This window comes from Gopherus flavomarginatus, chromosome 1 (genome assembly GCF_025201925.1).
Source record: "Gopherus flavomarginatus isolate rGopFla2 chromosome 1, rGopFla2.mat.asm, whole genome shotgun sequence".
NCBI lineage: Eukaryota > Metazoa > Chordata > Testudines > Testudinidae > Gopherus > Gopherus flavomarginatus.
The window spans coordinates 316,214,429-316,238,836 of record NC_066617.1 but is presented as its reverse complement, the minus strand read 5'-3'; the positions used below and the strand labels follow the sequence as shown (position 1 = coordinate 316,238,836).

The window sequence follows — 24,408 nt, the reverse complement described above, 5'->3', positions numbered from 1 at the left end:
TGTGGGAGATCATAAGGAAAAATCTGGCCCCATCTTTTCCACCAATACTGCATACAAGTGATTCTGTAACACATCTGCTCTCACACAGTGCTTTGCCAGACTTTTGGCTCATCCAAAATCAGCAAGCTTGCAAGTACTAAAGTGATACTTATCTCTTATGCCCAAACCACTTCCTCAGGGCAGTCAGCACTCCAGTCTTCCTAGAAATGTGGTTAGGGGTGTGGTTTTGGTTTTTTAACATATCTAAGTGTGTATGCATGGCATATAGTGAAAAGATGAAAAAAGACTTTCTTGAAAAAAATATGCACCATTTGTTTAAGCTGGTTAATGCAGTCTTCTGTAAAGAATCAGGATACTCACATGGAATATGTACGCATTCATTGCACAGTTAGTTCCTACATACTACAAAATAGAAAGATTTACATGCTGATAATGAATCTGGTCCTTTTTTCCAAGCTCTGTTGTAAACAGTAAGGACAATTCATGCACAGCATTCTAAAGTAATAGTTAGAGCAGCCCTAATGGTTTGGACTGAGAAAAATCTCAATATTTTTCACCGACATGGAAGTCTTATGAAATGGAAGCAATCTGCGTATGAGAACATGCAATAATTTCCTGTAGTTTGCTTAAACCAATAGTTTCTTTCTGCAACTAGATGAGACTACACAGAATCCTTTTCAAATGTCTGACATCCCACCTTCTCATCAGCAACCAACCCAATACTGACGAAAAATGCTCCCCACCCTCTGCCCAATACTGTATATATTTAAGCAACCTTGCCAGGGCTAAGCTTTAACAGTTATCCCCTTTGATACCACTTCAAGGATCACACCACACGGTGTTAAGGACCACCCTTTTTTTTTTTTTTTCATTGCTTGATATCAAGGTCAAAAAGCTTCAGGATCACCATTAGGTCATAGAAAAGAGGGAGAAAAGAGACCTATTGGACCATCTAGTCTCTTGTTACTAGTGCAGAATTCTTCCCTACAGTACTGTTTGATAGCCCTCTGACCAGTTTGAAATGACCCATGCAATGAGTTTGTTCCTTCTATCCTCAGGAGACTATTGCTGTTATCTAAGAGAACTGTTGCTAGTAGTCAGCATACATTTTCCTTTGCCTAATTTCATCTCATTCCTAGTTCCTACCCTAAAGAAAAACACTACACGTCTTAGCTTCTCCTCCAAACCCACAAAAATATCTTCCTTTAGTCACCAATACCGAGCAGGAACATAAGTAGCTATATTAATATCTTGCCTCAGGTCAATTGCCAACACACTCATTTATTGTCCGTGCAATGCACAATAATGGTGGGGTTTATTTTCTGTAAGCATTGCAGTAATCATTGGTTTTTAAGCCACACAGACTGGGTAGATTCCCTGAAGGGGAAAAAGCTAACAGAGGATCGATGAAAATCTGATTAAATTTAAACTTAAGAGTGGAGGAAGGCTAGTGTTTTCTGCATTCCTTTGATGGAGTGGAAAAATCATGCAACTAAAGTAAACTGCAACTGTAATCAACTACCCCAAGAAAATGGAGGATTTCTGCTTGTACTTCTTAAGATGTAATTTAACATCCTTGTTGAAAGATGCCCTGTCCTCACCTCCAAGTAAAGAGAAAAAGTATAATTGTTTAGAATAATTGCACTGAGGGTCTCTCCTCACAGCTATAACTGAAAGAATGGAGTAGGCAACAGGAATTTTGGGATCCACGCTGATCAAAGGGCTGAAAGAAACTGACACTAAGGGCTTGTTTACACTTACGGAGGGATCCATGCATGGCGATTGATGCATCAGTGGTCTATTTAGCAGGTCTAGTGAAGACCCACTAAACTGATCACACAGATTGCTCTCCCATCTACTCCTGTACTCCACTTGAATGAGACACGCAAGGGGAGTTGACAGGAGAGCGTCTGTCGACATACTGTAGTGTGGACCCCGCAGTAAGTAGATCTAAGTTACATAGACTTCAGCTACGTTATTCACGTAGCTGAAGTTGCATAACTTAGATTGATCTCTCCCCATAGTGTAGACAAGGTCTAACTCTTACCCCAGAGATTGGACGTTCTTCTTAACTCTCCCAGTATCGAATCCTTGTACTTTTATTTGAGAGATAAAGGAACTGCAGGTCAAGTAAGACAGGTCTATTTTTCTTGCTTGATATCAATACATATTCACATACATAAAAGACAGTTCCAATGAGAGTTACCTGATTACATCAAGAGGAAAACAGACTCCCTTTAGCTCTTATGTTTTTCTAGGCACAAAGAGACGCAAAAAAACAAACCGACCCACAGAATGGGATTACTTAATCTCTCATCCACAGTATTTAAATTGTAAAGATCAAGAAAAGGACTTCATTATAATCTGCAGAAAAGTCTGTTTTCACAGTACAGTCAATCCTCTTACAGTCAAATGGTTTGTGGATGTTGGTGTCTCTGGTTCTCCTTCATTTTGGGGGGTAAAAACTCAGTTATTTTTTGTTAGGTGGATTTGTACTTACACAGCCTATGAAGGAGAAGTTAAAAGACACGGACAAATCCTCAGCTGGTGTAAATTGTTTGCTCCTCTGACTACAATGGAACTATAATAATTTACACCAGATGCTGAACTGCCCTCTTAGTGTTTACCTTTGGGCATATTTACACTACAAATTAACTCACCCTAAGTGATGTTAATGTACAGCCACCGCGGTAATTAAATCGCTTTTGCATGTCCACACTACGTTCGTGCTGGCGGTGCACAGCCCCACCAGGGCCGCTTGCACCGACTGAATTGTCAGTGCGGGGCATTATGGGATGGCTTCTGAAAGGCAGCAACAGTTGATGTAAGCAGTGCAGTGTCTACACTGACACTGCGTCAACCTAATTACATTGACCAAAGCGCTACGCCTCTCATGGAGGTAGAGTTATTAAGTCCATGTAGTGGGCGAGTTACATTAAAAAGTAGCTCCTACCAGCATAGATACTTGCAGAGTTAGGTTGACACAAGCTGCCTTATGCTGACTAACTCTGTAGCGTAGACCAGGGCTAAGTGTATACATTTTTACGAAAGACACTGGTCTGAGTTGTTTAGCCCAGTATTTCTGGATGTTTCACCATCCTGCTGCATACTTGTTCAGAGCAGCAGCAAAGTGGACCTTGTTTTAGGAAAGAAGCCTGACTCTTTCAAGGTTCTGTGGAGTAGCATAATCCAGCAGTTTCACCCCAGCTAAGCAACAAGCATTTGGACATTGGCAAACCACTGAGTTATCCTGCATAGCTTTTTCAGCAGAAGAAATTTCAGTCATCATTAAGGCTGCGTGTCTGTCACGGAGGCCACAGATTCTGGGACTTTCAGTGACCTCCGTGACTTTGCCCAGCAGCAAAAATAGTTTGGATGTGGGAGGGGGCTCAGGGAGATGCTTACTTTGTGGGGGGATCCCCAGAAATGGCCGGCATGTCCCTGCAGCTCCTAGGCAGAGGGGCCAAGGACTCTGCACACTGCCCCTGTCTGCAGGCACCACCCCCGCAGCTCCCATTGGCTGAGGTTCGTGGCCAACAGGAGCTGTGGAACCAGGACTCATGGGCAGGCGACGGCAGCACACAGAGCTCCTTTGGTCTTTCCTCCCTCCCCCTAGGAGCTGCAGGGATATGCTGGCTGCTTCACGGAGCTGGGTAGGGAGCCTGCCAGCCCTCTCCCCTCCCCCAAGCACCAGCGGGGATCCCGGGCTGTGCGCTCGTGCCCTCCCCTAGCATCCCCAGCAGCCCCGCCCCCCCCAACCCCAGAGTACCCCCGACCCAAGTTTTAGTTAGGGGTATATAGTACAAGTCATGGACAAGTCACAGGCTGTGAATATTTGTTTACTGCCCATGACCTGTCCATGAATTTTACTAAAAATACCCATGACGTAAGTGTAGCCTGAGTCATATAATATGGAGCAGGTGTAATGACCTCCCACTGGAAAACCGTTCAAAGGTGGGAGAAAACCAGCAGCCAGCTACCATGAGAGAAAGCAGGATGGTTTGCAAAAGAATTAACATTTACATTGGAAAATATTATTTTAGCTAAGTCTTTATTGTGTTTGAAAATACACGTTAAAATGGGCTGCTTAGAGGAGAAGCAGATACTTGATAGCATGTCCAATAAAGCAAGAGTAGGGTCATCTTAACAGGGAGAATATGAGGATTGGCAAACCTATAAATACAAAACACAGAATTCTCAGGAAGATGGACCAACCTTGGTGTGTGCACAACCCTACTTACTCACCCTTTTCTAGGACAACTGATGATGACTAGAGAACTAATTATATTTTGTTCACCTATTAAAAAAAAAAAAAAGGTTACCTACTGCAGGCAAGGGGCAACAGTAGGTGTGTGCACACTTAGCACTACAGCACTTGACACCCGCAGCGTTCAGTGTGCTTTACAAAGGTGGGCGTGTATCATTACATTCCAGTTTACAGTGAGGGGATGATGCACAGAGAGGGGCAAGTCACTTCATCAAAGTCACATGGAAGACCTAGCTTGTGCCACTGACTTGCTGATTACCAGTTGTGTATCCAAGTCCCCAGATCATGGTGCCTACCTTGATAGTGGCCCCATATGAAAGGTCTGGCAGTACCTGCTGCAGTCTTTCCACTTTTAGTTTCTTCAAAGCAGGGCCACAATAATTTATTTATAAACAGAACGTTCAAGGAACCCAGAAAGCAAGGACCTTCCAGATGGGACCCCTGTGGAAGGAGGACAACTTTCCTGCCTATGAACCTTGACAATATCCCGTTAAAAAGGTCATTTGGACCAGGGTGGGTTTTTTAATCATTTTTATTTTTAAAAAGAAACTGCCAAACTTGACAGCAGGACAATGGGTGAGAGAGAGTCAGCAACATTAGTTTCTGGACCACACACGATTAATAAAAACCATCAGCAACTTTAAAATAAATATGAATAACTGGGTGGGGAACAGGAAAGGGAAAGTTAAGATTCTCTCCAGCGAAAGAGACGGATGTAAACGTTGACATGATGCTTCATGAGGAAGAAATGGGCTTGTTTGGGCCCGACCAAGCCTGTTTAGACACCCTTTTATACAACTAAACAGCTGCTGTCAATTTAATTTGAATCAACCTTTGTGGCCTCATCAAATTCAAACCAGTATGGACACTCCTTGTTAAAGCTCTGGGCTGGAAAACTATTTCAGCTATTGTAAGATTAGTTGCTAAGCAACCCAGCCCCTTGATTTTGCAACCTGTGTGGCAAGGGAAGAGAGAGAAGGAACTGAATTTCATTTTATGCAACAATAAAATACCATCTCAAGGTGACATTTGCTAGAACAAGTAGATGGAAGAGCCCTTTTCGGATGTGTGAAATAGTTCCACAGATCCTGTACGAAGCAGTAAGCAAAAGGTGCAAGGCCTTGCTCAGAGTTGCTCCACTGAAGAGGCTGTTAGCAAAAACATCAAATAAATAGGTACTCTCTCTGGGGAACTCTGATAGCTTTGTACAGTGTGTTGAGATTGGAAACTTTCTTACAAGCCCAGACACAAAACAAAGAACCCTTCCACACAAAGCAACAAGTATACCAATGTAATGAAATATAAAAACTAAATTGCCCTGCATACAGATTTTCCAGATAAACTCAAAATAACTGAACACAGCCAGATCGTACAAACCGTTAGTTAAAAAAATACCTTCTCGGATATTTTGAGAACAAAGTTGAAATAGAGTCTTCGTGCAAATGTTCACCATTGATCTAGCCGATGACTTGAAAAATCGTCACAGATGTGTTAGCTCCTTCCTTATCTGCCATATACACACAGCATTTTATCTTCTGCAATACGATTAGGGTTAGGAAATCTGTTTCTTCAGTAAATACCGCCTTTTAAGTTCCACCGACGTATCATCAAGACACTACTGGTGTCATATCCCACAACTGTTAAAAATAATAAGAATGCATGTAATATCACAGGGGAAAGTATTGTGTTCTTCTGTTAAAGAGACACATTAGGTTTGAAAACATTTGACATTGTTTTAACTCATTTAATTAAAACAGATCTTTCATTTTGAGAAGGTAACAAACATAAAACAAAGCCACAGCAATAACAAAATATAAAACCAATAACACAGCACCTTTGCTTACATGTCTGATGAGCACTATGAGCTATATTCCTTTCCTTTTGTCAAGATTAGCTGTCTAGATGTAGCTGATCTCTATTTTCCTAGTGCTGATGCACCCACAGTCTCAGTGTAAGAATTATTTTTAAGTTGCACAAAAATCTATCTTCCGTCACTATTACACAAAACAGTCAAGGCAAATGGTAGTGTATAGAAGACTGAATTTGTACAATGATTTTTTGTGCTATGAGAATTTTAAAGTGTATTTTTAAATGAAATTTGAGACATTGCTTAAGACAAAAACGTTCCACCCTAGATTGTACACCACTTATTAGCACTTAACATATTTTCAGTTTTCCAGGCACAAGGATACAGAACAATTCCTTCAAATCTTTAGCTTTTTTTGTGGTTTTTTTTTTTAAAGATCAAAAGGTACTGTTTTATTTCCCCCATTTCTGCCACCTCACAGCTCCACCTATGAAGCTCAGTGAAGTGACTGGGTTTATGAATTTCTTGCTTGAGGATAGCCAGTGGCCTGAAATCAGGACTGGCCAGGATAAAAGACAAATCACCTTTTCTGTAACTGGTGTTCAAGATGTAATGGACATGAGCAACTCATGTTAGTTGTCTGTGCTCACCACATGCACTGGTGTTGGAAGTTTTTCCCTCAGTGGTATCCACAGGGCACCGGCTCCTGCACCCCCTGGAGTGGCACACACATGCCGTGGTATAAGGGGCACCGCTGGCTCCCCCCACCCCTCAGTTCCTTCTTGCCAGAAACTCCGACAGTGGGGAAGGAAGGCGGGTCATGGAATGGACACGAGCAACACATCTCAAAGAACACCAGTTACAGAAAAGGTAACTGTCTTTTCTTCGAGTGCTTGCTCATGCCCATTTCATGTTAGGTGACTGCCAAGCAGTATGAATGGAGGTGGGTAGGAGTTCATGGACGTGCAGCTTGTAACACAGTTCTGCCAAACCCAGCATCATCTCTGGCCTGCTGGGTGATGGCATAGGATGCCGTGAACTGAAGATCACATCACAGTTCTGCAAATGTCCTGAATGAGGACATGCGCCAGGGAGGCGCCGGAGGACACTTGCACTCTCATCGAGTGGGCCCTCACCAGAGGCGGCAGTTGGACCTGCGCCACCTTGTAATAGGTCCGGATGCATGAATGACTGGGGTCCCAGTGGGGGACAGCTATGGACACTCAATGAGGGTGAACTGCAAAGAACGGGGCAGATAATCATAAAGCTGGTGGATATTCCAATACTTAGATTCACCAAGCCAGCATAAAACAGTTTCTTTATTACCTTACTGGTTACTCAGAAACCCAAACACAGCTCCCTTAAAGTGATCCAGCCTCAGGCCTCCACCCAGGTACCTAAGTCAAATATGAAGATTTCTGAAAATCTTATTCCATCATAAAATCAAAGGTTCTACCAATCCCAAAGGATCAGACACGTTACCTCCCAGGTTATTGAATATTCCAGATCTTACCCAAACACACGCTTACAGCCAATTCTTATTAACTAAACTAAAATTTAGTTAAACAAAAGAGAGAGTATGGTTAAAAGATCAATATACATACAGACATGAATTTAGTTCTTAAGGTTCAGATTCATAGCAGAGATTGTTAGCTTTGTGGTTGCAAAGAGTCTCTTATAACCTATGGTTATAATCCAATGTTTATATTTTAGGGCGATCCAGTTAGAACTGGGATCTCTGTCCTTACGGCTCAAGCTTCTCCTGTAGGAAGCCTCAAGCAGATCTGAGATGACAGAATCAGGACCCAATCGTCTTTTATACAGTTTTTTCAGTATCCACTTGACCGTGCAGTGCTAGGTAAACAATAGGCTTTTGATGTTTGTACACTAATGCGAGGAGCCTAGGTAACAAGATGGAGGAACTGGAGTTACTCGTGCGGGAAGTGAAGCCGGATATTATAGGGATTACCGAAACCTGGTGGAATAGTACTCATGACTGGAGCACGGGTATTGAAGGCTATGTGCTGTTCAGAAAAGACAGGAAGAAAGGCAAAGGTGGGGGAGTAGCCTTGTACATCAATGATGAAATTAAATGTAGCGAAATAAGATGCGATGGAATGGATAAGACGGAGTCCGTCTGGGCAAAAATCACGCTGGGTAAAAAAGCAACTAGAGCTTCCCCTGAGATAGTGCTTGGGGTGTGCTACAGACTGCCGGGATCGGATTGGGATATGGATAGAGACCTCTTTAATGTCTTTAATGAAGTAAACACAAAGGGGAAATGTGTGATTATGGGGGACTTCAACTTCCCGGATATAGACTGGAGGACGAGTACTTGCACGAATAATAGGGGTCAGATTTTTCTGGATGTGATAGCGGATGGATTTCTTCATCAAGTAGTTGAAGCACCTACGAGAGGGGATGCCATTTTAGACTTGGTGTTGGTGAGCAGTGAGGACCTCGTAGAAGAAATGGTGGTAGGGGACAACCTTGGTTCGAGTGATCATGAGCTGATTCAGTTCAAACTAGATGGAAGGATAAACAAATGTAGATCTGCGATTAGGGTTTTTGACTTCTCGAGGGCTAATTTTAAAGAGTTAAGGAAATTAGTTAGGGAAGTGGATTGGACGGAGGAATTAGTGGATTTAAATGTGGAAGAGGCCTGAAATTACTTTAAGTCACAGCTGCGGAGACTGTCGGAAGCCTGCATCCCGAGAAAGGGGAAAAGAACCATGGGCAGGAGTTGCAGGCCAAACTGGATGAGCAAGCAACTCAGAGAGGGGATTAGACAAAAGCAGAAAGCTTACAGGGAGTGGAAGGAAGGCAGGATCAGTAAAGAAAGCTACCTTGCTGAGGTCAGAACATGTAGGGATAAAGTGAGGAAGGCTAAAAGCCGCATTGAACTGGAACTTGCAAAGGGAATCAAAACCAATAGTAAAAGGTTCTACAGCCACATAAATAAGAAGAAAACAAAGAAAGAAGAAGTGGGGCCGCTATACACTGAGGATGGAATGGAGGTTAAGGATAACCTAGGCATGGCCCAACATCTAAACAAGTACTTTGCCTCGGTTTTTAATAAGACTAGTGAGGAACCTTGCGATGATGGAGGGATGATAAACGGGAATGTGGATATGGAAGTGGATATTACTGCAACTGAGGTAGAGGCCGTACTTGAACAGCTCGATGGGTCGAAGTCGGAGGGCCCGGACAATCTCCACCCGAGAATATTAAAGGAACTGGCGCGTGAAATTGCGAGCCCGTTAGCGAGAATTTTTAAGCGATCGATAATCTCGGGTGTTGTGCCGTATGACTGGAGGATTGCTAATGTAGTTCCTATTTTTAAGAAAGGGAAAAAGAGTGATCCGGGTAATTATAGGCCTGTTAGCTTGACGTCTGTAGTATGTAAGGTCTTGGAAAAAATTTTAAGGGAGAAAGTAGTTAAGGACATAGAGGTCAATGGTAATTGGGACGAATTGCAACACGGATTTACTAAAGGTAGATCGTGCCAAACCAATCTGATCTCCTTCTTTGAGAAGGTGACGGATTACTTAGATAAAGGAAATGCGGTAGATATAATTTACCTAGATTTCAGTAAGGCGTTCGACACGGTTCCGCACGGGGAGCTGTTAGTTAAATTGGAAAAGCTGGGAGTGAATATGAAAGTTGTAAGGTGGATAAGGAACTGGTTAAAGGGGAGACTCCAGAGGGTCGTATTGAAAGGTGAACTGTCGGACTGGAAGGAGGTCACCAGTGGAGTCCCTCAAGGATCGGTTTTGGGACCGATCTTATTTAACCTTTTTATTACTGACCTTGGCACAAAGAGCGGGAATGTGCTAATAAAGTTTGCGGATGACACGAAGCTGGGGGGTATTGCTAACACGGAGAAGGACAGGGATACTATTCAAGAAGATCTGAACCACCTTGTAAACTGGAGTAATAGAAATAGGACGAAATACAATAGTGAAAAGTGCAAGGTCATGCATTTAGGAATTAATAATAAGAATTTTGGATATACGTTGGGGGCGCATCAGTTGGAAGCGACGGAGGAAGAGAAGGACCTTGGGGTACTGGTTGATAGCAGGATGACTATGAGTCGCCAATGTGATACGGCTGTTAAAAAAGCAAATGCGATTTTGGGATGCATCAGGCGGGGTATTTCCTGCAAGGATAAGGAGGTGTTAGTACCGTTGTATACGGCGTTGGTGAGACCCCATCTGGAATACTGTGTGCAGTTCTGGTGTCCCATGTTCAAGAAGGATGAATTCAAACTGGAACAGGTTCAGAGACGGGCTACAAGGATGATCCGAGGAATGGAAAAACTGCCTTATGAAAGGAGACTCAAAGAGCTTGGCTTGTTTAGCCTGGCCAAAAGAAGGCTGAGGGGGGATATGCTCGCCCTATATAAATATATCAAGGGGGTTAACGTTAGGGAGGGAGAGGAATTATTTAAGTTTAGTACTAATGTAGCCACGAGGACGAATGGGTATAAACTGGATATTAGGAAGTTTAGACTTGAAATTAGACGAAGGTTTCTGACCATTAGGGGAGTGAAGTTCTGGAATAGCCTTCCGAGGGAAGTAGTAGGGGCAAAAGACTTTCCTGGCTTTAAGACAAAGCTTGATAAGTATATGGAGGGGATGTTATGATAGGATCGTTAATTTGGGCAATTGATCTTGAATTACCACCAGACAGGTCTGCTCAATGGTCTGCGGGGAGATGTTGCATGCGATGGGTACTGAGTTGCTGCGGAGAACTCCTTCTTGGGTGCTGGCTGGTGACTCTTGCCCACATGCTCAGGGTTTAGCTGATCGCCATATTTGGGGTCGGGAAGGAATTTTCCTCCAGGGCGGATTGGTCAGGTGCCCTGGAGGTTTTTCGCCTTCCCCTGCAGCGTGGGGCACGGGTCGCTTGCTGGTGGTGTCTCTGCAGCTTGAGGTCTTCAAACCATTTTTGAGGATTTCAAGAACTCGGTCCTGGGATAGGGGTTGTATAAAATTGGATGGGTGGGGTTCTGTGGCCTGCCTTGTGCAGGAGGTCAGACTAGATGATCAGATTGGTCCCTTCTGACCTATGAGTCTATGAGATGTAACCTTCTGTTTTCTTACCACCACCAGTAATTACACAAATTAACATAAGGCAATTTATCCATTAGGCTGTCTATCACAAACTTCAAAGAGACATATAGACAATTAACATTTCACCCAAGAGTCATCTAAATGTTAATATTCCCTTTTGATCTCTGAATTCATAGTTACAGTGACAGACAGGAACTGTCTGTTTACATGAGTAGCATCCAAGATGCACACAATTCTGCCCAAATAAATTTGTTAGTCTCTAAGGTGCCACAAGTACTACTACTACTACTACTTTTTATTACTTCACAGGTTTGCATTTGAAAGTTCTAGCCTATTTACTACAAAGGGCCTTAATTGCTAGTCACATACATTTCAAGCATGACTTTAAAGGTCGGCTTTGGGTCATCCAGCCTGCAAACTGTTTAACTGCTTCTGGCCACGAGTTACATTCTGTATAAGATTCATTGCAAGTATATAACAGTGGTAGAAATAATGGCTTGCGTAAGTATATTTTAATCAGACGTCACAATGAGGTAATCCAGTTGAAGGTCCTCTGAGAGGACAGCTGGAAGGCCCTTCATCCTGTCTGCTGTTGCGATGAAGAGCTGCATCGACCTATGAAAGGGCTTGGTATGCTCCAGGTAAAACACGAAGGCATGGCGGACCTTCAGGGCATGTAGTCGCCTTGCCTCATTGGTTGTGTGTGGCTTAGGACAGAACACCGTGAGGAAGATGTCCTGGTTGATATGTAAGAAAGACATCACCTTTGGCAGGAAGGTCAGATAGGGTTGCAACTGCAGCTTGTCTTTGTAGAAGATCATGTAAAGTATTTCTAAGGTTAGGGCTTTAATCTCTGACACTCATCAAGCCAACGTCACTGCCACAAGGAAGGTGATTTTCCATGATGGGCTCTTGTTCCCTTTCCCACCTAAGGGTTCAAATAGCAGACCTGTGAGTCTGGAGAGAACAAGATTGAGGTCCCATTGCAGGACAGGATCCCTAATGAGAGGGAAGAGCCTTTTGAAGCCTTTCAGGAACCTGGTGGACATCTCATGTGAGAACACTGATCTACGCTGGATCGGCAGATGAAAAGCTGAGATGGCAGCTAGATAAACCTTGATAGAAGAGAGGGCCAAGCCCTGATTCTTCAGGAGGAACGGGTATTCCTTGACTCCAGAGAAGAGCGTGTCGGGAAGATGCTACGCTCAGATGTCCTGGGGGAGAACCTTGTCCACTTCGCCAGGTAAGTCACTCTAGTGGAGGGTTTTCTATTTCCCCAAAGGACCTGCTGCACCTCCCTGGGGCAGGCTCGCTCCTCCAGGTTCAACCATGCAGCATCCATGCCGTGAGGTGGAGGGAGGAGAGGTTGGGGTGCAGGAGGTGACCGTGGTCTTGCAAAAGAAGGTCCAGGAGGTTGGGCAGTGGCCCGGGGTGGGAGGGCGGGGGAGCTACCGCCAGATCCAACAGCTTACCAAATTAATGCTAGCGCGGCCAGGCTGGGGCAAATCATAATGACTCAAGCCTTGTCCCTCTGGATCTCTGGCAGGACTCTGCTGACGAGCGGGATGGGCGGGAACGCATACATCAGGACCTCCAAACAGGATAGGAGAAAGGTGCCTGGGAAAGCAAGGCCAAGGCCCTTCAGGGAGCAAAATCCATGACATTTCCTGTTCTGCTTGGTGGTGAACTGGTCCACTCGGGGAGTTCCCCACCTCTGGAAGAGCATCTAGACCACTTCTGAGTGGAGCAACCACTCATGGTGAGAAAGACCCGCTGAGGCGATCTGGCAGCGTGTTCCTGATGCTGGGAAGGTGATAGGCCTCGAGGTCGATCACATGCTGGATGCAGAAATGCCATAGGTGGAGTACCTCTTAACAGAGGGCTGACGAGCGTGCTCCCCCTTGCCTGTTGATGTAAAATATCGAGGCCGTATTTTCCATCAGCACTTGAACCACTTGGCCAGTTAACTGCAGGAGAAAAACCCTGCAGGCCAGGCCACCTTCCCTGAGTTCTTTGACATTTATATGCATCACCTCCTCCTCTGGAGACCACGCATCTCGTGTCCGCATTGCGCCAAGGTGCGCTCCACAGCTGAGGTCCGAGGCATCCAATATCAGTGATGCCAAAGGACACGGGCTGTTGAACTGACACCAGTCAGCTCTGGGGAACCAGGGTGCAGTACCTAGCCTGACTCATGAAAGACACGCCCTCCCACCAGACTCTGCTTGAATCAAAACCGATCAGAGAAAAGGCTTGCAGAGAGCAGTGAACAGTGTTGGGAGACACCTACACCCCTCCTGACAAGGGTGACAAGACATCTCAATTTGCATACAGAATGAATAGCAGAGACAACTCCTCTAGCCTCATCTGCATAAAAGATGGGACAGGGATTAGCATACAGAATGAAGAACAGAGAACAGCACTGAACTCTGGGACCAGAAAAAGCAGGGAAGCACTGCATCATGGGAATCTCTGCTCCAGACGTTAATGAATGTACGCCTGCCCACACCCAGCTCAGCAGTTATCAGACCAATTCTAGTAATGAATTCTTGATTGATATCCAAAATACTGAAGCAGCCTAATTGCATTGTGAGCTCCCTGGAAGAAACCACCACCCATAGCCAAGAGTGATCAGCTCCTATTGTCTAGCCTAAAGAAAAACCCTTGAGTCATCAATTTACCCATAAACAAATCTAGTGTTCTCCCTTGAACCATTGTCATTTCTCTACAAAAAACCCTACCTATGTTCAAATAAGTGTTCTGATGCTTAGATCCAAACTATGCATCAGTTCCACTGGGACTCCCTCTTCTGACTGATTATGCTGGCGGCTCTGCCTGTCTCCAGCACTCAGGACCATGAGCTACCACCATCACCTGGGAACCCCGACCAGTTCAAGCCTCATGGATTGGGTGAGATTCCCTCTTTCTCTCTCTGTTTTCCTTTATTCAAGGTTAATACCTAAGGTAGAATGTATGTTATATTGGTTGAGCCCTCCTTGTCTGGTTATCACTATTATTCAATAAGTAACTTTTATGGTTAAGCTGGTTGCTTCTCTCTCTGAACTTCACTCTTTTGTGTTTTTAGCTTCTCCCACTTACTTTGCAGCTTCTCCCACTTACTCTGCAGCAACAGTTCTTTTATCTAAGCTAAAGATCCCTGCAGCGCCCAAAATACTGTGGGGTTTGCTCATCAAGTAGGTTACTACCAGCACAATTATCATGTGGGGATAGGGACATGCTGAATCTGGGACACACAAGGGTGGCAGCTTGAAAGTGTTGCTTGACCCAGTCCATTGAGCCCAGAGGCACATGGGCAGGGGGAGGTCAGCTTGAAAGTGCTACTTGATCCAATCCATTGAGTCCAGGGACGTAAAAGGGGGTCAGCTTGAAAGTGCTGATTGACTCAGTCCGCTCAGATGTGCTTTGTGTGTGTGTGTGTGTGTGTGTGTGTGTGTGTGTGTGTTCGTGTTTGGTGGAACCCAGCCCTGGGGAACCTAGGTCCTGCAGGATAGCTCCACTGGGAGGAGACTTGGAGAAGGCAGAAGCAGAGCTCCATATGAAAACACACATGACAAGCAGTATATTCATAGAATTACAGAACACCGCCCCCCTCCACACACACACACAGAGAAGAGTAACCTGAATAAATGAACATACCCCAAAGTAATGGGCAAATCTGGTAACAGAACGGGATCCATCCAGGACTGTTCCGGGGTTAGTCCACCACTGCAACGCGGTGAGTATCTCCAGTGGAATGGTAATGACCTTGTCCAGGTGATCCCTGGACTGGGCATAGACCATAGCCAGCCATTGCTGGAGGGGTTGCATCTGGAGCATTGCATGGTAGATGTACATACATGTTGCCATGTGGCCCCGCAGCCCTAGGCAGACCCTGGCCGTCGTGAGAGGGAATCCAGAGACTCCGGTGATGAGTCTGTCGTGTGGCAGAAACGCCTTCAGCCTAGTGGAGTCGACGACTGCCCCGATAAACTCTGTTCTTTGTACAGGGACTAGTGTTGATTTTTCCTTGTTTATCAACAGGCCCACTCTCCTGCATGTGTTCAGCAGCATCGCAATGGTGTCCTGGACCTGGAGTTACCCTTGACCAGCTAGTCGTCCAGGTACGGGTAGATCAGGATACCCCAGTACTTGAGATAAGCCGCCACCATTGACATACATTTTGTAAACACCCTTGATGCCATTGCCAGGCCAAAGGGGAGTACTGCACTGTGTCCTTGAAAGATTGCTACACGGAAGTACACATCCTTCAAGTTGAGAGCAACTACGAGTCTCCCAGATACAGGGAGGGGATGATGGACGCCAGGGAGACCATGTGGAACCTTAACTTCTTGAGATACTTGCTGAAGGTCTCACAGGTCCAGGACGGGCCTTAGACCCCACTGGACCTTTGGGATCATAAAGTAGCAGGAGTAGAACCTGTTGCCCCTGAGGTCTAGGGGGGACTTCTTCCACAGCCTCTGCCTGTAGCAGGCCTTGCACCTCCTTATGCAGTAGACTCTTGTGAGAGGGGTCCCTGAAGAGGGATGGGAGGGAGGGAGAAAGAAAACTTGGAGGGTATAGCTTCCACCACAGTACTGAGGACCCAACAGTCCAAAGTTATAGATGCCCAGGCCGGGAGAAAATAAGAAAGGCGGTTGGAGAACCAGAGGTGGGCAGGATCTAGGACAGTGGCTGGAATGTCACCCTCCAGCGCACCCTCAAAATGCCCACTTCGACCCCTGCCGGACGCAGAAAGAGTTGGCCTGTGTCGAGGTAGAGGGCTGCTGGCCCAGATGACGTTTATAGCACTTCTTCTGGAAGGGCTCTTGGCTAGGCTGACTGCGCTGCTGGAGAGGAGGCTGTGGCTTAACCCGCTTCCTCTGCTGCCCCAGGGTGTATAGGCCCAGGGTCTAAAGCGTAGTGCATAAGTCCTTCAGCCTGTGTTTGTCTGTTTTCTCCACAAACAGGGCTTGACCATCTAAGGAGAGGTCCTGGATGTACTGTTGGACCTCCATCAACAAGTCTGAGGACTGCAGCCACATCGCCCTCCTCATCGTTATGGCTGAAGCCATGGTCCGTGCCGCAGAATCAGCCCCATCCAAGCGTGCCTGCAGTGCCGCCCTCACCACTCCCCGCCCCTCTTCCAGGATGGCTTGGAACTCTTTTCTGGGGTCCTCCAGGAGGGAATCGGCAAATTTGGCCATCGATTGCCAAATATTAAAATCATAGGGTCCCAATAGGGCCTGATTCGCCACCCTCAGCTGTAGCCTTGATGTAGAATAAACCTCTCCCCCAAGAAGGTCCAATTTCTTTGCCTCTATTTTTGGGAGTAGACCCCAGTTGTCCCTGGCTCTCTCGTTAGTAGTGTCTGCAGTCAACAAATGGGTTTGGGGCAGGGTGGGTATAAACATATTCATACCCTCTTGCAGACACACAGTATTTGCGCGCCACATGCTTGGAAATAGGGGGTAGTGAGAGGGGGTCTGCCAGAGGGCCTTGTTAATTTTTGCCACTCCTAGTACTGGCAGTGTGACTCTAGGTGGGGCTGCTGAGCTGAGGACATTGAATAGGGTGTCTGAGGGCTCCTCTAGCCCCAGGTTCGAGGCTACCCTCCTCAAAAGTTCCTGATGAGCCTTGGCGTCGTCCTGGGGGACCGTGGCCGGGGTCCCATGATGGCCTCATCAAGGGATGAGGAACAGGATGCAGGTACAGCAGGTGTCACTGCTTCTGTGCCCTGCTCGGCATGGCCTTCTTCCCCAGTCTGTTGCATCTAAAGGGTCTCATGCCCAGGGGCCTCCGTCTCAGGTGGGTGGCAGACCATGGCAGAGGGTGACAGACTCGTGACACCGATTTATGGCCTTGGGATGGCTGCGTGAACCCCCATGGGTTCCAAGGGTGCCACGGCATGGGCCATTGATCCTGAGGCCACAAATAGCGCTGGCAGTGCCAATGGAGGACCTTGCTCTGCCTGCAGGGGTTCTTAATCTGACTCCAAACCTGGGGATGGAAGGCCATGTTCTGGAGACTGGGACCACAGCGATGCAGGCATCTCGGTCCCAGCAGCATCTACTGCCACGCTCCGAATGGGATCTGTACATGGGCGATGATCCACCACATCAAGATCCTGGTGACGAGCATCAGAGTTTGGTGGATCTGCAGTGGTACTCTGGCAATCCATGCCAAATGCTTCCCGACTGGTGCTGGCCCATAGAGTGGGAGCAAGAGCGTGACTGACACGCGTCATCACTGGTACAATGACCTCTGACTATAGGCTGGTGACTGGTACCGAGAGTCCTGACAGAGGCTTCCGCTGAAGCAGCATCAATCTGAAGGTGAGTGATGCTCCTGGTACCGGGGTCACGGGGATGAATGTGCCTCAGTAGGTCTATGCCATACCATCGGCAACCAACGCTCAGAGCCAACAGTGTGATGGTTGGAGTCCCAGAGACCAGCACCAAGGGCTCCAAATTGTAGGTAGCCCTACATCCGAGGTGTGGTGGCTCTGCACGGGCGAACACTGGTGGTACGCTCCCTGAGGTGGTGAGCAGTGCCACACTGACGGGGACTGAGGTGGTGATGCAAAGACAAGCTTACCCCTTGACCCGGGAGCTACTGTCGCCTGTGTGGGTGGCACCGGGAGGGACAAGACATCCTTGCCCACTTGCAGGGCCTCCTGGGTCTACGGCATCGCCAGGTGCCAGTCTCCCGTGCCACTATCTGAAGTGGCTGACGCATCCCATGATGGGCTAACCTGAACAACTGAAGCTGGGGCCTGACTCTCATTTGGAGGCGATGAGCCAACCTTCGTGGGTCTAGACTCGCCTCCTGCCCTCTCCTTGCCCTTGCGATCAGGAGAACGACCTCTCCCTCTTTTTACTGGGTCGTGCCAGGGAGGTGGATTGCGTGCCAGAGAGGTGGATTGCTGTCTGATGACAGTACCTGCAGGGTGCTCTGCACCAATGCCATGATGCTAGGCGCAGAATGCAATCTCGGCTGCTCCAGTGCCGGTGTCAGCACCGACTCCATAAGGAGTACGTACGTATAATAGAAAGGTTCGCAACGAACAGTTCTACAGAAGAAATGGTTTGCTGAAGCAAAGGAATGTTCCAGTGCTATCACTGGCAGTAAGAAGGAACTAAGGTTGGAAGGTGCAGGTGGCACTCATTATACCGCGACAAAATGCACCACTCCAGGGGGCGCTAGAGCTGGTCCCCTACGGATACCACTGAGGGAAAAACTTCCAGCACCAGTGCATGTGACAAGCATACACACCTAACGTGGAATGAACGTGAACAAACATTCAAAGAAGAAACTGGCATTTCAGATTAGCCTTGCACATTTTTTTCTTACCAACTCCCTTGTTAGTACTAATACTACAATAGACGGTATATGTTTGAAATAATAGTGTCCTTACTCAGATGGAAAGTTGCAAAGGAACTTACTGACTTAGGTGTAAAATTCATCAGTTAAAACAGTGTCCCAGCCAGCCTGCTGGATACCATGCACAGAACGACCAGCTTCATCTGACAGTCTTCTCACCCGCTGCCATGCTGGCAGCAAGAGAAGGCCCGACACTTAGAGAGGAGAACGTGTTGCATCACAGTTTTCTGATTGACAAGGTGACATTCAAGAGAATTTTTGTACCAACTCCCTAATTGAACAATTCCATTGTAGAGGGCACCTGCTTGCGAAAGGAAAGAGCAACTCCCAATGGAAGGACACTGATGATCCCTACTGGGCAGGAAATCTCTGAATGGCTGTGAAAAATACCTGGTGAGAAACAGCAGTGTATGATAAAAGCCTAGAGATTCTCTAGACCATGAGTCTGTTATTGGCAGGAAGGGGAGACTTAGACCTGAAACCATGTGGGAGGAGGAAGGGACATGGAAAAAGACAGAAAATGAACTAAAGCAGTCTCCTTAGTCCTACCTTAATAATCTTGTCTGTCCCGGAAGTCAATAACCATCCCCTGGTTGCGTCGAAGTGTACATGGACAATGTTGTGCTTACTGTCATGGAAAGTGGCTGTGGGTGCACGTCTAAAGAAAGATCAAAAATCAAGAATCAAGGAGACAGCGACTGCAGTATTGCCCTGAACTATTCACAGAGGAGGAAATGAGAATTTGAACACTAATGTAAATAACTGATTTTCTTCAGTGACTCAACTTAATTATTGAGTGAGAGGAGATGGCTCCATGGTCTCTCTATGGCTAGGCCTACATGACACACCACTAGTGGCGGCTTGTAGCTACATGCTGCAGTGAAAAGTGAGCTGCTCCCATGCTGTGGTGTGAAGCTACATGTGTCAGTGAAAGGCTCTGGCAGAGGGGAGCTGCTGCTGCCTCCCTCTGCCAGAGCCTTTCCTTGCTGCCAGAGTCTTCCATGCGATAGGGAAGCAGCGGGATGCTACACTGCTATTTTTAGTCATGTAGAGGGGGCAGGCACTGCTTGGGAGTGTAGTGAGCTGTGGAGGGGACACACCCACAGGGTTCAGGTGCCTTAACTCATCTAAGCAGTACCTCCCCATCTACACTGCTATTTATACCTGTGCTAGGGATGTGTGCAGTGTACATACTCTGCATGCCACCATAAGGACCGTGCAGTATAGACATACCCTATGAAGGATGACCTGTAGTTCCTTGGAACCATAGTTTTTCCTTCAGAGATAGAAAAATCAAATTTCCCAGGCAGTTTCTTATCTTTCAGATGAGATACTGAAAACTTGAGTGTACCTGCTTGTGTGTGACAATGAAGACACCAGGGCACTTTTGATCTTTCCTTGACCAATACTGCATTGCACTGTGCATCTCCCCAGGAGTGTCCGAGTTTTAGTAAACCACAGAAGATAGAACTGGAAGACACCTTATGAGATCATCCAGTACATCGCCACTGTCCAGGCAAAATGGTTCCCTACAGCAGATTTTCCAATGTTTCGTTCAGCCTAATTTTAAATTTCTCAAACAATGGGGTTTCCAGCACTTACTTAAAAAGACTATTCTATAGCCTAATGGATTCCATTTTCAGGAAGTTTTTCTTTTTAGTTAGCTTAAAGAGGTTTCTTTTAATTTCATCCCACTACACCTAATTATACCCTGCTTTACCACACTAAATAAAAACAGACTACTAAAAAGTCAGTTTCCTACAATTAATAGTTATGTGGTATGCCAAATGGGACAGGTACTGACTGAAGGCAGGGGCGGCTCTACACATTTCGCTGCCCCAAGCACGGTGACATGCCGTGGGAGGGGCTCTGCCGGTCCCACAGCTCTGGTGGTCCTCCCGCAGGCGTGCCTGCGGAGAGTCCGCTGGTCCCGCGGCTCCACCGAAGCTGTGGGACCAGCGGACCCTTCGCAGGCATGCCGCCAAAGGAAGCCTGCCTGCCGCCGCCCCGACGGCCGGTAGAGCGCCCCCCCACGGCATGCTGCCCCAAGCATGCGCTTGGCGTGCTGGGGCCTGGAGCTGCCCCTGACTGAAGGGAAAGTGAGTGGGCCTTGGTGAAGCAGTATGGTGCTATGACAGAAGCCCATCTGGCCCCAGGCTGGAATCTCTGAAGCAGGGTGGGCTTCATCTCTCAAGAGGCAGACCAGTATTGCAAGATGACCATCTCTGTGAACCTCTCAATGACTTAGGCTGGGAAATGCAGTCCATTATGGTAGCCAACTCTGTAAGTACGTCTGTGGCAAGGCAGGCTGGGAGATGTAGTTCACAGTCTCTCTCCCCACAGAGGGATTTGTGACAAGGCAAAATGTGAAAACAGCTCCCCTTTCATATTCAGGAGGAGCACATCGGGAAAGAAACAGGTAGGAAGAAATAAGGACTGTTTAGAAGAATCCTCCAGCAGTGGATTTTACTTTGCACCACCGCTTTAGAAATGACACTTCATATTCCAGTTTTTCCTAACTGTGTCCAGCTATGTACTGCAGTCTTGGTAAAAGCCACAGTTTTAGCCTCAGGCAAAATAAACTCTTTATTTTGCATAAAAGTCCCTCTCTCTCCACACTCCATTTCTGGGGGCAGCCCCAGATACAAGACAGATGTGTACCACAAGTCCTGGTATTCCAAACAGCAGGACACTGTACCAAGTTACACACAAGAAAGAGAAATTAGGAGCTAATTAAATGAACTCCTCTGACCGCCAGAACATTTTTGTTGCTCTTTCCCAAACTCCTTCCAAACTGTCTCTCTTTCTGATAATGAAGTACGCAGAACTGAACACAGCAACTGAGTCACAAGAACGCTATAGTTGTATAAAGGAGAATACCAAGTCCTGGTGCTACACAGAGCGATAGAGACTGATGGCCTGACCTGTTAAAGGAAAAAGCACTTTATACAGCTTGGTGGCACTCCCATCTGGTTGACTCTGAGCAGAGTGCAGTATACAGGAGTACAGCTTGAGGAGTTCTGTAACTCATTAAGCCTCTTCTGAGGCAACTGGGCTCATAGTTCAGACTCACTCCTCATCCGTTATTGATTCGTGACAGCTATCGCAGACTCTCACTTCAAACTCAAATCCCATCAGTGGTATGGAGGAGCGCTTAGAGCTGCATTTGCCACACACTGCTTTCCCACACTTCCGGCAGTGATGCTGAAAAAGGCAAGTCAAAAAAGGATTGGTCAGAATGGAAAAAACAAAGCACAGCAGTGCTTAACTTAACTTCTCCTCTTAACTTCATCCATTCACCTCAGCAGAACTCACCTGTGGCCACAGCAAGTTCTCTGAACCCCCATTTAGGGCAGAAGGAGAAAAAGCTGAATAGTAGGAAAAAACTAGTCTCAATTTTGCATTTCATTACCTTTCACTAACAACTACATCCAGCTAAGCATCTGGGGTAAGCCCGCTAACGATGGCCAAATGGGGGCAGTGTGGCCTAGTTGACGGAGCACTGAATTGGGACTCGAGAGATGGGTTCTGTTCTTGGCTCTGACTCCGGCTGCTGGGAGATCTTGGCCAAATCACTTCCTCTATACCCATTTCACAGATGGGGAAGTGACGGACAGGGATACTGACCTTTTTAGAGCACTGAGAATGGTGGATGAAAAGAGCTACGTAAGAGTTATATTATGATGTGATGAATTTAGATCACAGCTATTTCACTTACTTAAGTCTGCTTCACTAGCTTAAGTAAAGATCTTTGAAACCTTTTCTCAGTCTGGTATTTTGATCAGGCAAAAATCCTCAGACTGGATATTCTCTTTTGTGCGGGGGGGAAGGGGGTGGGGAAGAGTATTCTCATTAGTGTGTGGGCAAATCAATGCGTGCACGCCACATTAGTGTTACAAGAATTGCCTGTGTATCATTAGGAGACCACTATCCTTTTATCAGTATTGTACAATTACATTCGGGACACTGGGCAAATCCTTCTGCCTCCTCAAATATGTTCTGAGATACGAACACACATGTAAACATACATTCCTGACAGGCAGCTCAATGTGGTCCCTTTTGCCACTTTTTCAGTCTCAACAAAAGGACCAGGAATACCTTCAAGCAAAGCAAAACAGAGTAGGATCTCACACACTGAGCTGGGCTCTGGGATCATGTATTAGGATTATAGGGGACAGCGAGTTTCCCCTCCCTGCTGGCTTTGTAACACTGGAATGCTGCGTTGGTTACTGTTGGAGGGCCAGATAACATCTCAGTGTTGGGCAATGTCAGGCATTCAGTTTATGTAAACACCGTCCATCTAAAGTCAAGTGAGCAGATTCTCCTCAGCTTTTTACAATCCTACCTAATAAAACAGGCCTGAAAATGCCTTGGGCAATGTGACAGTTGCTACCTAACACTGTCCATTTTTCTCATGCTGCAAACTGTAGACTAGTTTTGCCAATAACTCTGAGCAGTTGGAACAGCAATTATGGATATTTGCCTTTGAAGGGAAAGCAATGCCCTTTTTAGTACACTATTATACTGGTTCCATTAGACTCTTCAGACGTGAGCTTTGGGCCACGTTTGTTTGTACAGAATCTTCCTATGATATTAAATAAGATTCACGTCGCTAAACCCACATGCAACTCAAAATTTACCCAAGCTAATGTACAGGGTGCATTTTCTATAGAAATGGATTGCAAAAAGTGCTTCTGTTTGTGAGGGCCAAGATATTTACCCATCACCAGGCCTTTGCCTGTCCACTCCCCCTCTCTTGGAACGAGGGTAGCTAAATGACTTGAATCACCAAGCAGCCAACGGAAAAGTTTAACAAGTTCCTATACATCTGAAAAATGTTAAAATATTTCATTGAACTATCAGGTATATTGTTCTCTTAAATTACTTCATCAATACAAAACAGAGCAAACCTGTCTGAGGCCTATTTTCTTACTGTCCCACATCTGTTTAAAATTCCAGAAGAAAGGCTGGTCACACTTTTGACAGGAGTCACTGTCCAACCACTCTGGTGTCTGTAACACAAAAGGGTTATGATAAATAGGCAGAAAAGCTTCAGGTAGGAATCCAATAGCAGAACAAGCCATGTGGCTTCTGTTGCAATAATTAAACAGTGTTATGCTGAACTTGTCTAGAAAAACAGTGTTCCCCGGGATTTATTTTGCTGTGTTCTGAAAGTTCACACAGGAGGAACGTTTCTCACCATAAAGTAGGATTCTATTCTGAAAGAAAGGCCAACATTTGACAAAAACATGGATGCTTAAAAATCAGATGCCTGAAATGAATGGTGTGATCCTGAGCACACTCAGCTGGCTCCACTGAGCGTTGCAGGTACTCAGCACTACTCAGACTCAGGCCAGGGCCCCTGCAACCCTCCCTGGACCCACTTGTGAGTGGTCAGCACTACTTAGAATCAGGTCATTCATTTTTAGGTGCCTAAACACTCAAACTTTGAAAAATTTTGCTCAATCTTTTAAATTGTAATTGGCTTTTCTGAACCTCCTGCTGTTAGACTTCAAGTCTCGTGTGTGGGGATGGCAGGCAGATCCTGAACAAGGCTGAACAAAAAGAAAGGTCGGCTCTATCCTGCTTTTACATTTATACACTAAAGCTAGCGTTTATTTTCAGTAAAATCTTGTATTTTCTAATGCAGTTTGATCTAATGCTATACTTGTCATGCTGTGAGTGAAGTGGGTAAGAGTTACTCCTGGGGGAATTCTGCATCATTGCGCAAGGCAGAATTTTGCAGAGAGATTAATGTGTGTTCAGAATTTCCTTCCCCACTCCACCACAGAAATGGACTTCAGAGATGTTGGCCCCCACTAGGGGCCACTGGGCCTGGCAGAGCTCAGTTCACAAATAGAAGACAAGGTCAGGGGGAG

General features: G+C 46.2%; 2 protein-coding genes across 10 annotated transcripts in view; one reads left to right on the top strand and one right to left on the bottom strand.

The window, feature by feature from the left end:
- DHRS12 (dehydrogenase/reductase 12) overlaps window positions 1-16,477 on the top strand; it is a 57,774-nt gene extending 41,297 nt beyond the window's left edge. For 2 of the 4 annotated variants that reach the window (XR_007774034.1, XM_050950966.1), the window contains one exon: window positions 7,788-7,948. Coding sequence is in view for 3 of the 4 variants with exons in the window: in XM_050950966.1 (XP_050806923.1) it covers window positions 7,788-7,801 (14 nt within the window). In the remaining variant the exon portion in view is untranslated. Of the gene's footprint in view, window positions 1-7,787; window positions 7,949-15,190; window positions 15,271-16,116 lie in introns of those variants that run through there. The other 2 variants (XM_050950990.1, XM_050950948.1) reach the window with 2 other exon arrangements.
- Window positions 5,583-24,408, bottom strand: part of WDFY2 (WD repeat and FYVE domain containing 2) — a 119,966-nt gene continuing 101,140 nt past the window's right edge. For all 6 annotated transcript variants that reach the window (XM_050950009.1, XM_050950028.1, XM_050950036.1 and 3 more), the window contains 4 exons: window positions 23,440-23,541; window positions 21,603-21,733; window positions 19,079-19,187; window positions 5,583-5,904 (listed from right to left, as the gene is read on the bottom strand). In XM_050950009.1, the coding sequence (XP_050805966.1) occupies window positions 5,875-5,904; window positions 19,079-19,187; window positions 21,603-21,733; window positions 23,440-23,541 (372 nt within the window). In that variant the 3' untranslated portion in view covers window positions 5,583-5,874. The remainder of the gene's footprint in view (window positions 5,905-19,078; window positions 19,188-21,602; window positions 21,734-23,439; window positions 23,542-24,408) is intronic.